This window comes from Peromyscus californicus, unplaced genomic scaffold (assembly GCF_007827085.1).
Source record: "Peromyscus californicus insignis strain IS unplaced genomic scaffold, ASM782708v3 Scaffold_3__1_contigs__length_106647218, whole genome shotgun sequence".
NCBI classification, from domain to species: Eukaryota; Metazoa; Chordata; class Mammalia; order Rodentia; family Cricetidae; genus Peromyscus; species Peromyscus californicus.
The window spans coordinates 47,250,935-47,267,921 of NW_026294551.1; the positions used below are offsets into that span (position 1 = coordinate 47,250,935).

The 16,987-nt window shown below is 53.3% G+C and overlaps 1 protein-coding gene across 1 annotated transcript in view; it reads left to right on the forward strand.

Annotated features, from left to right (window-relative positions):
• Nucleotides 1-16,987, forward strand: part of Doc2b (double C2 domain beta) — a 28,696-nt gene that overhangs the window by 1,940 nt on the left and 9,769 nt on the right. Inside the window, exons 2-5 of the mRNA XM_052756026.1 lie at nucleotides 7,238-7,317; nucleotides 11,922-11,996; nucleotides 13,319-13,428; nucleotides 13,519-13,645. Coding sequence (XP_052611986.1) covers nucleotides 7,238-7,317; nucleotides 11,922-11,996; nucleotides 13,319-13,428; nucleotides 13,519-13,645 — 392 coding nt within the window. The remainder of the gene's footprint in view (nucleotides 1-7,237; nucleotides 7,318-11,921; nucleotides 11,997-13,318; nucleotides 13,429-13,518; nucleotides 13,646-16,987) is intronic.

Genomic DNA, 16,987 nt, shown 5'->3' on the forward strand with positions numbered 1-16,987 from the left:
GCCTGAGCTGCCAGCCACACTCCAGGTGCCATAGAGGCCCAGGGGATGACATATGGCCAAGAGGAGAGAAACCTGGTCATTTTGGTTATCCTGAAACCCACCAGAAAAGAATAAAACAGACCAGAAGCCCCATCTCCTGTCAGTCAGCTCCACAGTGTTTTCCCAATTCTGTTTCAGTAGCAGGGAGTGGTACAAAGGGAAACATGCTGAGTCTCTGGGCTCAGCCACAGGTGTCCTAGCTGGGGACAGGCTCACGTGAGCTGGGTCCCAGATACAGCTTTCTCAGCTGAAACCGGGGGCTGGCCACACCCAGATCGCTGTGACACTGTGACGCCCTAACAAAGTGTGGAGAAGAGGTCTGGAGGTTACAGGGCTGGGGAAGTGGGTCTGAGGCTGAGCCAGGAGGTTGGCAGCGCATCCGGCTGAGAGCGTGAGAGCCGTGGCCCTCACGGGTGAGGAAACACTGAGCAAGACCACTCTGTACCTGGTATCCAAGGCTGTGCAGGCTCTGAGCTCTGACAACCAGATCCCTTGGAATAAGCCTAAGTGATTCAAGCCAGATGGTTCATTATGGCTTTAGCCAGGGTTATGCTATTTGCTGCTCTAATTATTGGATTATCTGTTCGGACAAGAAGAAATGAGGACGGTTGCTCTGTTGTCCAAGCAAAGGATAAAAACAGCCTGTTTGCTTCTCCGTGTTCTCCGCTTTAAAAAGCCCTCCTTTGCCGGTCACCTCAAAGTGTGTGAGCATGGGCACATGAATACACACGCACACACACACACACACACACACACACACACACACACACACCCCACACCTTTCATTCCTTGCTGAAGGAGTCGCAGCATCACCCTAGGCCTCTGCTCCCGAATGTCCCAAGCTGCTTGCTCCCTGTCTGCAGAGGGAACCCGGACCCCAAAGCTGCAGTGACTAAGAGGCTTTGGGTTGCAAGTACCGTGAAATCAATTCAGAGTAGCCCAGCCCAGCAGGGCAGCAAAGGTCCTGCTGCAGATGCCAGGGTACACTGGAGCAGCCCTCCAGCGTCCCTGGTGACGAGGCTTCTGTCCGTCCTGCCACTCAGCCAGTTCTTTCCCTCTTGAGCTGAAAATCGGGACAGATTTCCTCTCCTCAAGGGCATATGGGTGAGGAACATCAGATGTAAAACACGGTCACAGTGATGCTCTCACTCTCCATCAGCTGAGCAGGACCCTCATGATCCAAGGTGGCTGCTGTGGGTCCAGGCATCGCATATAACAATAAGGTCCTAGATTTGATTTAAAAAAAAAAATATTTTTTTTCTACTCTCATGTCTAGGATCCAGGAAAATCTCTCCAAGAAGTTCCCAGGAGACCTGTCCTTTTGTCTCATTGGCTAGAATTGTATCACGTGTCTGTATTCCCAAATGACTCACTCAGCTAGGTCAGGTGCCCACAGAGGTTTGGAGCAAGGGTGAAGTGGGGAACCATTGTTGGGTCTGCCTGGAAGGTTCTCCTGGGCATGGGCAGATTCCAGTTACTGATCTATGTGGCTTCTTCCTTCACCCAGAACTTCTGTGGGCCTCAGTCACGTTCTGCCCAGACCTCCATCGTATTCTTTCCCATTCAACAGTGCAATGCCAACTGTGTGTCAGGCACCGTTACGGGGGCCCCGGAGAGCCAAGCATGGGCTGGACCACATACATGGTCTTTAGGCCGCTCACAGAAATCCAGCAAGAGGACCATCAGGGAGGGAGGATGGGGAGGCAGACATCTGCAGAGGCCTCGGCTCTGAAGCTGGGCGGAAGGGGAAAGAAGACTAGCAGAGTGAAAGGGGGTGTCTATGTGTGGGGGGAACAAAGGAACCAATGTGTCAGAAACACAGACAAGGAAGAGTGATGAGGTCAAAGTGAGCGCATAGGAAGGCTTGAATGCCAAACCAGGGAGGTCAGATCGTGTCTTGGATGCGATGAATTGTTGAACTGCTTGAAGTGAGGGGATAAAGGAGGTGGCTGAAGTCTGGGCTCTGTCTGCGGGCTCTGTGAGTGACCCTGTATCTGTCACTCCTCCGCACCCTCCCCCACAGTGACCGCCTAGTGCAGCGCCTCAGCTTCCTCACCTGTGACCTGCTTTCAAATCAGGCTGGATGACTCTCTATGAGTTCCTGCTGATTAAAACAAGCATATTTATTGTATTTTTAATAGATGTGTTTGTGTGATGTGAAGGGGTGCACGTGTGTACAGCACACAGGTAGAGGTCAGAGGACAACTTTGTGGAGCCGGTTTCCCACATGGACGTGGATCCCGGGGATTGAACTCGGATCGTCGGGCTTGCAAAGCCAGGACTTTTACCCACTGAGCCATCTCGTCACCTGTTTTAGAGGCTGACACTTTTCTTCCAAATACAAGACAAAAAGGACCGATTTCTGATTCCCAGGGGTGAATGGGCCAAGTGAGTTCAAGTGCAGACCAAGGTCATGCACGGCCAGCTGCCTGTCTGCACAGGCCCTTCTGGGGACCACTCAGCCTTGGAGGAAGCAACAGGGGCCTGAGCTTGATTCTCTCTGAATTAGCCCCATTAAAGCGCTATAATTATCAGCAAGCCGGTGACAACTCTCAGAGGCCCATTAGTGACCAACCTTCATTATTTTTCCAAAGATGTAAACTTTCATCAAGGCACGTGATCTGAGTGGCTCTGAGGGCAGGCCCTCAGGATCCTGGGACTCACAGAAAGGCACTCTCTCTTGTCCTTCGAGCCCTACTATGGCCTCTGCTGCCACTCCGCTCAGGCCCTTCAGATTAGCAGTGAGTCCCTATCCCTGCCCCTGCCCCTGCCCCATTGCTGAGGCAAGAACCCAGGGCCCTGTTCATGTGAGATAAGGGCTCTACCGTTGAGCCATTTTTTCCCCCTAGCTGCATCTTCGGGACTTCAGTTACACAAAATGGTGAAGAAAAGCTTTCAGGAAGCCGCTAGGCTTTTAAGACAGAATCAATCGCCAGCTTTGCTGGGCCACCCTCATTGGGCCACCTCCCCTCTCTGAGCCTCATTTCTACAAGTGAAAAGGGCGAATTTTGGGCCATGTGTTCCCTAAGACAGCTCCTCCACACATGCAGTTTCTCAAATGGTGACCGAGCTTCCAATGACAAGGTAGAATTTCTTCACGGATTTCAGTGGCACTAGCTATTCATCAGTCCTTTCCTGACCGCACACTAGGCACACTGCTCTTTTTTTTTGGTGGTGGTAACAGGTGTTAGTGTCCCAAGAGACCCGTTCCCTGACTTGTCTTCTGGGGTTGGGACACAGGCAGACATCATGGAGTGTGTGCTGTAACATGTGGCATCACACTAAATCCTTCCTGCTGGGAAGTGACTGGACAGCAAAGCCATTTGAGTAGCTCCACCATGAGCACTGACCATCTGCTGCTTGCCAGCCCCCTAGGCGCCTGAGGCAGCGTCCTCGGGGTGAGGTCATCAGGGAGCAGGTAGCCTGAACTGGACAGCATGCCAACTGACTGTCATGGGAAGCCACCAGCTCTGCAGAATGATATTGCAGAAGCCCAGCTGGGTGGCTGCAGTAAAGGCAGTGGTGCTTTGTAGCATCCTTACCCTCAGGATACTCACCTGCAGCATCCTCACCCTCAGCATCTTCTCCTGCAACATCTTCATCCATAGGATTCTCTCCTACAACATCCTCACCCTCAGGATACTCACCAGCAACTTCCTCGCCCTCAACATCTTCACCCTCAGGGTCTTCACTCACAACATCTTGTCCACGGCATCCTTACCCTCAGCATCCTCAGTTACGGTATCCTTATCTGTAGCATTCTCACCTACAACATCTTCACATGCTCACCTGTTGGAAGGGAGAGGGGATGCTGCAGTGTGGTCTTCACTAATGCATGCATGCATGCATTTTCCACTAGGGAAAGATACTTGCAGCTCACTCCCAACCTAGAAACTCTTAGTCTGAATTCTAACTATTATTATGAAAGAAAGAGCTGTTTGTGTTACCAGAGGCAGGAGTAAAGGGAGGAGGCAGGAAAGTGAGGTACCACCTAGGAGCCCCAGTGGAGCAATCACCTCACACCCCTCTATGTAGCTGTGACTGTGACCTACAGCAGAATCATTGTAGTCATAGCAATGACTCCACTTATGCAGAGGAGCGTTAAGTGATTGCTTCTATATCATGTTCCCAAAGAAAGGGAGAAGGTGATCCAGTTTAGGGCAGACCCTTCCAGAAAGTCCTTAGAGGGGCAAACTCAGAGCTCTAGAAGCATCATCAGAGTATGACTGCTGTTCCTGTAACCAGCCCCATGCACCACGGGGTAGTTATAGTTGTCTCCAGGTTGCGGATGAGGAAACTGTCTGCAGTCACACAGCAAGGATATGCAGAGCGAGGATTTGAACCTGTAGAGGGCAACAGCAGGTGTCATCCTCCACACTCACAACTGCACTGTAGAAAGCGACAAGAACATCACCTTGTTGGGTTATAAGGAACCCGACACACTTCCACATGTCTCTCAGAACAAAGGGAAGAGCCCCTGATGTACCCCATGTCCCTCCAGACACAAAGGCTATCATGATGTGGCCTGCCTTTGTTACTAAAGGCAGACACAGTCCAGATGCGTGTTCACTTAGAATCCATCTAAGATCCAGTGCAGATCTTAGAACCTTGATGAGGGCAGAGGCCCAGCCCAGCCCGCCCTTCATCCCAGCATCACTTCAGCCACCAACCCCCATCTGCCAGATGCCTGTGGTTATGATGTCCCCTCCAAGTCCCTCCTACTATTATCTGTTGGTTCCTACTATCTCGGGTAAGGCATCGCTTCCTCCAAGAAGCCTCCCCTGTTCACACTGGGGCCCAGAGTCCCCTTTGAAGCTCCCCCAGCTCTTGGCCCACCAGACAATATTGTGACCTGTCCAGCAGTTGGGAGCAAATCGGGCATTTGGAGATATCTAAGCATGTGTATCTTGCTGTCTGGGGACTTCAAAGGTTTCCCTCACTCAGACTCTTGCCCTCTTGCTGGGAACCCTCGGGACATGGCAGGCCACAGCTGTAACAAGTGACTGTTCCTAAGGTGGCAGCTGAACCCAATTATTGCTGCATCCTCTGCCTGGCCCTTGGGACTCACCGATGCCCTTGAGAGACTTGGGGGCAACCGCATGAGGACCCAGCTGCCTTGTCGCTGCCTACTGAGGATCTCCCCGGGCCAGGAAGACCAGGGAGCTGTAGTGTCACTTGTCACCTGGGGCTCAGTCAACAGCCAGCCACTCAGGCCGGTCAGGCCCTGCAGCCTCTCGGAGCTGTCCTCTGGCTTCTCATACCACTGTGTATCGTTGCTTGTGTGGGGGGACCCAAGCTGTCTGGTTCACCATAGTACCACCAGGGGACAGGACAGACCGCACAAAGTGGGGGTTCGAGAGCCCCTTTCTAAGCCACCTGCCTGATTGTGATCAGGTTACCATTCGTGAGCCTTAGGTGATCCACCCAGAATCCCTGAGCCTCCTCATCTGACAGTGGCAGGATGGAGTCCCTCCGAGGGTGGAGTGTTTCGTGGGGAGAGCTAGATAAAGAGGTTGGCATATTGTAGCTGCTCCATTGTCCCAGCACCCGGCCATTGAGCTGGATACAATAACATTCCTTATTGGTTAACTTTTCTTGCTGGGAATTGAACCCAGGACCTCTACTACTACTACTACTACTACTACTACTACTACTAAGCCCAAAAGTTAGTGAATGGCACACCCTTAGACCTTCACCTGTTACCTGGAAGGAACAGTTATGCTGTTAACACATGCAGACGACGTCTACTGTCTCTGGTAGAACTTGAAGTGTTTGTTTCACTTGCAGTGCTGTGGATGAGCTGAAGGCCCAGCACAGGCTAGGCCAGTGATCTGCCCCAGAGCCACACTCCTGCCTGCCTGCCTGCGTCTTTGCTTTATTCCTGAGGTTTGTGGGTTGGCCTAGTGATGGTCAATTTTGAACCTGTGCCTCCACCCTAAGTCCACCGCCAGCAGTCCTCAGCACTGTGGATCTGTCCACTTCCTTAATCTCCATACGGAAGTCATCTGTGTAATTTAAAATGGCTTTAGTGCCATCCCCGTGTGGTTCCGCTAAGCCATGCTGTAACCGGATTTTGCTTGCTTTAACTAATTCCAGCCATTTAGAAGCAAAAATGATTTTGCCTTTTAGTTTGTGCAGCAGCCTGAAGACAGAAGCTGGAGACAGCTGGTGTCCGTGGGGGCAGAGACTGTCACCTGTGCACCATGTGAGCATGCCAGGAAGCCAGCTCCTCCAGAGTCATGTTCACATCGTCTTTTTTTTTTTTTTTTTTTTTTTTTTTTTGGTTTTTTCGAGACAGGGTTTCCCTGTGTAGCTTTGCGCCTTTCCTGGAACTCACTTGGTAGCCCAGGCTGGCCTCGAACTCACAGAGATCCACCTGGCTCTGCCTCCCGAGTGCTGGGATTAAAGGCGTGTGCCACCACCGCCCGGCTCGTCTTTTTTTTTAATTAGTTATTTGCTTATATTTCTTTTATTTGTGTGGCTATTGTGTCTGCATGCATGTCTGTGCATCACTGTAATGCCTGGTGCCCACAGAAGCCGGAAAAGAGAGTCAGATCCCTTGGAACTGGAATTACAGATGGTTGTGAGCCACCATGTGGGTGCTGGGAATAGAACCTAGGACCTCTGGAAGTGCAGCCAGTGCTCTTAACCATTGAGCCATCTCTCTAGCCCCCAACATGCACATTTTCTGAGGACTATGATGGACATATTTGCCTTATGGTTCTTCTTCCAAATAAACTTTATTTATTCATTTATTTATATGCTTATTTTTGAGATAGGATCTCACTTTGTAGCTCTGGCTAACCTGGAACTCACTTTGTAGACCAAGTTGGCCTCCAACTCAAAGGGATCTACCTTCCTTTGCCTCCCAAGTGCTGGGACTAAAAGCAGACACCACCAAATAAATCTTTTAATCTTGAAAACAATGTGACTGTCGGGCCAGCGAGATGATTCAGCTGCCAGCTCTGGTGACCCGAGTTAAAGCTTCATCCCCCACATGGTGGAAGAAGAAAACTGACTCCTGCAAGTTATCCTCTGGCCTCCACGTGCATATCCTGGTGCACGTATGTGTACACACATGTGCCCATACAAATAAACACACGGAAAGTAATCATAATGCGGCTATTGAAGCCACCCAGGGGAGGGTGTTGCTCCTCCCATCCAGCTGGTGTGTGACCCGCATCTCCTTCTCCCGCAGCCGCCCTGGGAACGCTGGACTTCAGTCTGCTCTATGACCAGGAGAACAACGCCCTGCACTGTACCATCAGCAAGGCCAAGGTAGGCCCTGCGCCAGCCGCGGCTTGGCCTCAGGACGGGGGCGGGGTCCTGCCTGTCCCTTCTGTCCAGGCTTCCTGGTGTCCCTGCTCTGTGGGGTGCAGCTGCCCACTTCCCAGACTGGCCCTGCCCAGTAAAGCATTTGGGGAAAGGAGTTTCAGAAGGAGACAAAAGGGGGGAGTGTGGAAGGCCAGGCAGCTTTTAGAGCCTGGGAGGGGTCACTGAAGAAGGAGGAAGGTGGGGGGCCTGTCTTGCAGAGTGTGTGTGTGTGGGAGGGGAGAGTTGATTGGATGCTACTGTCTCTGGATCTCCCCACTCCCAAGTTCCATACCCTAGGCTCCCCGAGCCCCTAAGCAGCTCCTGTGCTGAAAGCCGTAGGTGCCATGGAAGAAAGCTAGGCCCCAGGCAGGGTGGTAGCCACTGGGCCTGAGCGTCAGAGGCCCTGTGAGCCTTGCTGAGGGGAGTCGTGGACATCTGCAGACCCAGTGTGGCCTTGTCAGGTCTTACCCCTGTGGTCCTCTGCGGATCTGTCCTTGAACCCGTGTCTGTTCCATGTTCTCAACCACATTCTTCCCTTCACACTGCTCCCTCTGGGAGGAAGGTGCCAAAATTGATGTTTTCCCGAAAGGTAAGGCCCAGGTGGCCAGTAGAGACCCTAGTAGAGCTGTGGAAAGGCCTGAGGCAGCCCAGCACACATGGAGTAGCTTTCAAATGCTGCCAGGACTAGACCTCACCCAGCATCCCTGCCCTGTAGCATCTCTCTGTGTTTCTTCCTGGCCCACCCTACCACTGAGGGGCTGCCCTTGGCTCTGTGCCTGCCTAGAAGGACAACCCACACCATACCACTATCCAGCCTGGGTCACTCCTGTGGAAGGCCATGGGCAAGTGTGAGAACTGTCTCCATGGGGCTTGGGGCCCAGGTTGGGTATTTGAAGGCCCAGTCACTGCCCTCTGTGTCTCTGCCCACTCCGCTGGCACCTTTAGGCTGTGATAGCCTAGGAAACAGAGCTGAGCTCCTGGTGAGCCCAGCCTGGAAAGGTGGAGGCAGGCTGCAGGGCCAGGCAGAGCCCCTCCTCCCCCCCCTCCTGACTTAACAGAGCTTGTCCATGCTTGGGGACCAGCTGTCAGACCACTCTAGTGGAGCCCAGCTTTCCCTCCCCATCTCAGAATCCGGGTTCCTGCTGCCTTCTCCCTGCTCCAGGGGTGTGTGTGTGTGTGTGTGTGTGTGTGCACGTGTGCGTGCGTGCATGTCTGTGTCTGTATGTATCTCTGTGCCTGTGTGCGCAGATTACATGGGTGCTGGTGTGCACAGAGGTGAGGACCAGAGGCCTCTGAACCATGGTGGCCCTGTTCTTCTCTGTAAATGTCTACAAAAAAGGGGACAGGCCTAGGAAATACTGGGACCCCAAAGGGGATCCATAGAGTGCCAGCTGAAGCAGGGCCCACACTCAGTCTTTCGGGGAGTCCGAGGAACAAGGATTCCCAGGCTGCAATCACTCTCACTAGGTGTCTTAGTTTTCTGTTGCTGGGATAAAACACTAACCAAAAGCAGCCTGGGAAGGGTTTATTCCATCTTCCTGCTTTTAGTTTATCATCCAGCAAAGTTGGGGCAGGTACCTGGAGGTAGGAGCTGATGCAAAGGCCATGGAGGAGTGCTGCTTACTGGCTTGCTCAGCCTGCCTTCTTTTTTTTGTTGTTGTTTGTTTGTTTGTTTGTTTGTTTGTTTCCAGACAAGGTTTCTCGGTGTTGTTTTGGTGCCTGTTCTGGATCTTGCTCTGTAGACCAGGCTGGCCTCGAACTCAGAGATCCACCTGGCTCTGCCTCCCGAGTGCTGGGATTAAAGGTGTGTGCCACCACCACCTGGTCTCAGCCTGCTTTCTTATACATGCCCAGGACCACCAACCCAGGGGTGGCACCACCCATAGTGAGCTGGGCCCTCCCCCATCAATCATCAACCAAGAAAATGCACCACAGTCTTCCCACAGACCCATCTAGTGGGGACACTTTCTCAATGATGACTCTAGCTTGCCTCAGGTTGACATACAACTCACCGGGGCACTTGGTCACCCTCACCCCCAGGTGAGAATGTGTCTCAGTTGGTTATCCGTAAACAGGACTCACCATGCACCCTGTGTGGCTACTGAACCATGTAGAAGTATAGCACTGGAAACCTGGCGTTTTGTCTAATCCCGTCTTGCAGGGTAGTGCCCAGTGGATGTATCTATCCACAGGACCTTGGGCACTCACCTCCGAGCAGTGCCCAGCAAAACCCCAAAGAGCCACAGTGCTGGAAGACCAGTGTTACTCCCCCATACCCTGGTTTTTCCAAGGCAGGGTTTCTCTGTGTAGCTTTGGCTGCCGTGGAACTCACAGAGATCCACCTGCCTCTGCCTCCCGAGTGCTGGGATTCAAAGCGTGCGCCACCACCGCTCCGGCACAGTGTTACTTAATTGTGATAAAATATCACACATGTGAAACTTAGCGGTGGAATGCCGAGATGGCTGTGTTGCATCACCACTGTCCCTCCCAGAGCCTTCTCAGCTTGCCGAACTGAAATTCCTTGCCCACAAAACAGCTGCCTGTCACCCCTTGCCTCTCCTTGTGTGGCCCAAGCTGCCCTCCCCACGGTCTCCAGGGTACAGTCATGTAGGTACAGTCATGCAGCTTCTGTCCCTGTGTACCAGGCCAACTCACCAACCGGTGTTTGTCCTCCTCCTTCAGGCTGAGCACTGAGAGCCCCAGCTTTGACTGTCCAGAAGGTTCCAGTCCCGAACGCTTAGCAAACAGCAAGCTCTGGGCAGTGCAGGGATGACAGGAACTTGGTTTGAGGAGAGTCTACCTTCCTTCCTGTCCCCTCAGGGCTGGTAGTACTGTCTCACACAGCACCTCCCCTGTCCCTCTCTGAGACAGTGACATCTGCTTTGGTCTCATGGAAACACAATAAGCTGATGGGATCTGCTGGAGACAATCGCTTTCCGACCTCTGGCTGAACTCGGCCTCCTACCCCCTCTCCTGGATTCAGTCAGCACCGGGGGCTGTCCCTACAGGCCTAGGGGAGACCTTGCCATGCTGCAGGGCAGCCCCCAGACTCAGGGCCAGCGAGGCTGCCTGAGCTAGGGAGTCACTGTAGGGACAGCCACCCAGCCTCTGGCTGAGCCCACCAGCCCTTGCTTCCAGCCCAGTGTGTGGCCCCTCTGCTGTGTCCAGGGACCTGCCAGGTAGAAGGGTGTGGCAGTAACAAGGGACCACATCACAGGCTGGGCATCCGAAGGACAGAGCAGGCATCATTGACATCCTAGCATGGCAGCTGCCCCCTGCCCTAGCCAGTCCTTATGGGTGCCCAGGCCTCAGAAGTGGGACCTGCAGTATCTCTGGTTAATCTCCTGGCTCAAAGATCTACAAAAGAAAAGAGGAAGATTGAAAACATTGTAAACATGACAAACGGGTGTGCAGGAATTAGAGAAATAAAACAGGAGCCGTCAGCTACCCCCACCAGATCCCCCAGGACACCTGCTCATTACTCCCTGGGGGTGAGGAGCTGCCAGGGGAAAGCTAGCTGGTGTGAACGTGAACGGTCACCCTTAGCAAGGCACACACACTGCCTCCAGGTCAGGCCCCAGTAGCTATGGGCCTGGCTAAAACCCCCACCCTTCCCCCAGCTGCTTCTCTGATATCTTCTGAGGGGGTGAGCAGGGGAGGGAAGTCCCACCCCTTAGCCCTGCATCTGCACCCCTCCTTGCTCTGTTCCCCTCAGACTGTGGGAATGAGTAACTCTTCACCTGTGATAAAGCTGAGACTGCCCTGTGCCTGGCCCACTAACTTGGAAGTGCACGGACTGTGCTCTGGCTCCCGAACCTGGGCCTGGGGCCACAGCGGAAGAGAAGCGATGGGTGGGTGCCCTGCCTGGAAGCTCCTCCAGGCCCAATGAGCTAGACCTGGGAGAAAGGTCTGGGGCACCTGGCCCAGGAGCCGAGTCATCCCTCCTTCACCCATCTGGAATGTGGGCCATGCACACCTCTGCTGCCTCCCGCGCCCCTGTGGGCCTTCACTGAAAGGAGAAAACACCATCCCCAGAAGGTTAGCTGAGGCCCTTGTGGTCCCTCCCCTGAGCTGTACATTCCTGGGCTGGCGGCTGAAATCAGAGTTAGCAAGGGGTGCCATCTTGTGGAAGGACCCTCCATGGCAGGCAGCCTGTGACTTCCAGGGATACCAACCAGCAAAGGCAGAGGGAAATGGCCGGCAGTCTCGACTGGCCTCCCAGACTTGGAACAAACTGCCTTCCCAGCTGCCACAAGGAACGTGAGGATGAGTACAGAGCCAAATCATGGAGACTCGGGGTCAGAGAAGGAGGTCTCAACAAGGAGTAGTGTCCGGAAAGTGTGCAGAGAGACCGGCCTTCCCAAGTTTAGCGTGAGCTGTGTCTTCTGGGTTCAGTTGTCAAGAAGGTAGAGAGTGAAATGAGTCGGGGCCAAAGTATGGGGGAGGGAAGCTTACCCCACACTGTTTGGCCCTTGAGAACCTCCCATCCTCAGGGAGATTGGAGATGTCAGGGAGGAGGCCCTTTGTGTCCTTGTTATCAACTCTCATCCTCTCTGGTCTCTGCTCAGGGCCTGAAGCCGATGGACCACAATGGACTGGCTGATCCCTACGTCAAACTGCACCTGCTGCCTGGAGCCAGCAAGGTGAGGGCTTCTGCCCCAGACATGGCACTGGCTTGGCGCTCATGGCCTCCCTGAGACCTCATGAGTCCGTTACCTATCTGCTCTTTGGGCCCCGAGAATGTCCAGGTTACATTTCATATGAAGCCATTTTAGCCTGAGGTTCATATTATATAGAAAAAAAAAAAAAGGACTCAATGGGGTCAGGTGTGACGGCACACGCCTTTAATTGCAGCACTCAGGAGGCAGAGGCAGTCAGATCCCTGTGAGTTCAAGGTCGGACTGCTCTACATACATAGTGAAATCCAGGCCAGCCAGGGATGCATAGCACCTGCCTTAAAAGGAAATACTGTTAAACAGGTTTCTTGGTGGCAGGACCTGTCAGAGCCTTCAGTGTGTTGATTCTGTGGCTTCATAAAGGGGACTGAGTGGGTAGCATTAGCCTGGTTTATTTGACCACAGAACCCCTGTTCCTGCCCCCCTGCTGGGTGGCCCAGCAGGCGGATGAAAACACAGAGGCTGTAGTCCCCCCACAAGGCTTTCACCAGGAAAGCATGGATCCCAGGCAGAATGAACAGCCTGCGTAAAGGGAGGGATGGGGACATCAGGTCGTCCAGGAACGTGGTCCAGTTGTTGTTGGGAGTGGTCCAGTTGTTGTTGGGGACATGGCCAGTCTTGATAGGGAACTCTTTTGTAATGGTGGGGTGGGGGAGCATCTTTGGTTAAGCTAATGCCTATTAAGCTGGACACTTCAACTTCCTAATGGGAATGAGGCAACATGGCAACTTCCTACCCCATGCAGAACCACCCCGTAGTCATCACCTCTACCCTGTTGTTGTCACCGGGGTCTAGGGGTGGGATGCTCCTCACGTTAGCTTTCTGTGGCTACCTCAACCAATTCCCACGGCTTAGCCGTTTAAACACACCATCGCCTTCCTGTTCCACGGGTCACCAGCCAGACAGGCTGCACTGACTAGACCAGAAGTCAAGATGCCAACATGGCTGGTCCATGCTGGGGACAGTCATTCCCTTTTCTTTCCAACGTCCCCAGCGGCAGCCCCTGCCCCGGGTCTGAAGCCAGCGGAGTTCCCGCTGTGCTGGTCCCGTCTCTCTTGGCTATCTTTTTGCTGCCAAAGACCTCTGTGACCACAGGGGCCACTGGCATGCCTCCAATAAGCTTGCTGTTTTTAAGTTAGCAAATTAACAGTGTCAGTTTCACCTCCTGCCTCAGGTCTCCTCCACTGGGTCCGATAACGGCTCCTCCGTGGGTGGAGGGAGCAGGCTGGCCAGCTTTTTGGCCACACTCATTCAGGACCAAGAAGATCACACTCTCTCTCTTTTTCCAGGCAAATAAGCTCAGAACAAAAACTCTGAGGAACACTCTGAACCCCACATGGAACGAGACCCTCACTTATTACGGGATCACGGATGAGGACATGATCCGAAAGACCCTGAGGTGGGTGAGGGCCCCCGTGCCTGCACCCCACCCGGGGGACACCCTACCACTTACGAATTCCCACTGACTGTGGAAGCCACTCGCCCCCAGGATCTCCGTGTGTGACGAGGACAAATTCCGCCACAATGAGTTCATCGGCGAGACCCGAGTGCCCCTGAAGAAGCTGAAACCCAACCACACCAAGACGTTCAGCATCTGCCTGGAGAAACAGCTGCCGGTGAGTGGAGGAAGGCTCCGGCACCCCAGCCAGACGGGAGTTTACTGAGCGCCTGCCGCGTGCCGATGCTGTCTATGTTCTAGGCACCGTTGCAGGGACAGAGAAGGGACTCACCTGCCTGTTGATGGGACAGGAGCAAGGCTAACTGGTGGCGCGGAGTGCACAGTGGACGGAGCAAGCCTAGGAGGGGAGGGGACGCCACAGAAGTGGCAGGATCAGTTCACTTTCCATAGAGGTTGCTAAGCTAAGGTACAAGCGGAGGGTTAAATCTAAGACCTTATGTGTGTGTAAGCAAGCACTCTTCTACTGAGCTACATCCTCAGCCCCTTTGAAATTTTACTTTTGCAGATTTTAAATTTTTCATGTGGTGTGTGTGTGTGTGTGTGTGTGTGTGTGTGTGTGTGTGTGTGTGCAGGGAATACATGTGTGAATGTGTAAGCCTGTCGTCAACACGGAGTATCTTCCTCAATTGCTCCCCACCTCATTTTTTGAGGCAGGGTCTCCCACTAACTGGTCTGGCTAGCCAGTGAGCTAGGATTCTGTCTCCACCCAATAATAGGGTTGCAGATTTGGGCCACTCTGCCCAGCTTTCCAGTGATGCCGGGGATCCAGATTTACACAGCTGGCACTTGACTGGCTGAACTCTCTCCCCACTCCCTTGTAACTGTCCTATAAAACAGAGTCTTGCTAAGTTCCCCAGACTGGCCTTGAACTTGCTCGGTCACCCAGATTGGCAGTGACCTCTTGATTCTCCTGTCTCAACTTTCTCGGTAGCTAAGAGTACAGGTCTCTGTCACAAGGCAGGGCATGGCGATACCTTAACAGGTTCCCTGCCTGCTGGGCTCGGGCTGACCAGAGCAAAGGGAGGAGGGAGGGGCGGGCTGGAGCCAAGTACCAGATAGAATGAGTAGGGGTACGCTGGGGACAAAGGCGGTTCCAGGTCTGGGGCCTGGGTGCACAGCGGGAGGAGGGAGCCATTCACTAGGGGCAATGCAGTTGGAACATGTTCGGCCGGGAGTGCCGTGAGATGCCCAGAGGAGACAGCACATAATTCTTTCTTAGACATTGTAATTGTTCGGTGTGATGCAGGGCAAATCTGACCCCGGTTGCCTTCAGCAGCTGAGCCCTCTCACAGTCTTGGTGTCTGTTCCTCTCTCTTGCCTACCTTCTCTCCTCACCACTCCCTCATCTTGCTTATAGAGGCTGAGGAGCAGAGAGTCTAGGGGAGCCCCAGTGCTCAGGGCCAAGACAAGCTAAGCCCTCCACTGCCCAATGCTCAGGACATGACTGTCTCCCCAAACCCTGAGGCAAGGGAACAGCAGGTAGGAGGAAGTCCAGCATTTAACCCCTGTACATCAGGCTTGGCAGGGTCTGGAGCCTGGGACATGGCCACTCAGCAAGCTAGGCCCAAGCCCAGCCCTAGGAATCCACCCCATAGCTGAGACACTGCCTATGTGCATAACCTTCTCAGATTGTATTCTCATATCGCATTCTCTCCACTCAAGTGCAGATGGGTAGAACCTTTGCTGGTGTGGTATGAGTCACTTGCCAGGGGTGGCCCAAATTTTCCAAATGGCCTGCACCCCTCAAGAAGGCACTACCAGCCGGGCGGTGGTGGCGCACGCCTTTAATCCCAGCACTCGGGAGGCAGAGGCAGGCGGATCTCTGTGAGTTCGAGGCCAGCCTGGTCTTCAGTGCGAGATCCAGGAAAGGCACAAAGCTACACAGAGAAACCCTGTCTCGAAAAACCAAAAAAAAAAAAAAAAAAAAAAAAAGAAGGCACTACCAGCTCCTATGATGCTTTGTTGTCCATGAGTTCTGACCTCGGATTTCACAAGACTCCATGGGCCGTGGTGGTACAGGCCTTTAGTCCCAGCACTTGAGAGGCAGAGGCAAATGGATCTGAGTTCGAGACCAGCCTGGTCTACTGAATGAGTTCCAGGACAGCCAGGGCTACACAGAGAAACCTTGTCTTGAAAAAACAAACAAAAAAAACCCCAAAAAACCCAAGACTCTGTGCACATGAATGCATGAGTAAATAGGAAGTGTATGTATACATGTGCACACTATGTGTAAGTGTGTACATGTGTGTGGATCTGGATGCATGTGTGTTGTGAGTGTTCCTGAGGCATACTCTGGCCATTGCTAAGCCTCCCTTGAATTTGCCATGTTGCTCATTGGCCAGCTTGGAGATACACAGTGGCCACAGGGGTGACATTTGGGGTAACCACTCTGGTTGTAAGGACATATTTTGGTGGTTTTAGGTTTTATACTCTATATTACTTGTTCTAAGTAAATACCTGGTTCGGTGGTGGTCAAATGAAACAGTCTAAAGTATGGTAGTGTCATCTGCCTTTGGAAACATCTCTGCTTGTATAGACTACACACAGAGCCCAGAATCACACCCCTGTACTGTTGGTCATGACTGAGCATTGGGTTGAGAAGGATGCCGAGGCTGTATTTGAATTCAGGGCGAGTGCTGGGATCAATTAGCCATGTCTGCTCTGGGCATGAAAGTTGGAGAAAGGCCTGTGGGTCACAGGCCTCCATTCCTTCCTCATCTCACAGGACTCTCATCTCCAGGAAGGTTTGGACCTGGCCACTTGGGACTCAGGTCAGTCCCAAGCAGAGCACAGCAGCAGGCAAAGGCTGAGCCTGTAAAAAAAGAGCCTGGCAGGTCCTGAGGAGGGACCCTCAGGGGACATGGGCTTCCACTTGTGCATGTCTGGATGACTTAGGGGAGCATGGGAAATGGAGAAGACTCCCGCCGTCAGGACATGGAGGAATGGGATGTGGAGGCCTTGAGCTAAAGTCTCAGCCTGAAGTGGGTCCTGGTCCTGGGCGTCTTCCCACCGGACTTCCAGCTGCCTTGGGGCTCAGAAAGTAGCAAAGCTCTGTCGTTTAGGCTGTTGGGGGGCACCTTGCCGAATTTCTGGGAGTAGTTGAAGCAGAGCAAAGACGTGGAGGAGAGCTTCACTAGCTCAGAGCTGATGTCCACAGAGAGGCTTGGGTGTGAAAAAGGCCAAGCAGGCAGGCCGGGGCAGGCTTCCTACCCGGGTCGTAAATGCGTCAGGCCCTGCAGATAGGCCGCCTCTGTCCCTGCCACTCACTTCTCCTGCTGTAGGCAAAAACAGCTTCCAGAGAGATGGAAGTGGAGGGGCCAGGCTGTGCTCCAGAAAAATTTTACTTAAGGACACAGAAGTTGCTTGCCTGTCTCCCCTTCCTCTCCCCCTTCCTTCCTTTCCAAGCTGGGGATGGACCCAAGGACCTCACTTGTGCTAGGCAAGTGCTGCACCACTGAGCTGCACCCCCAGCCCCCGGGTTCCATAGATCTTTGTATGT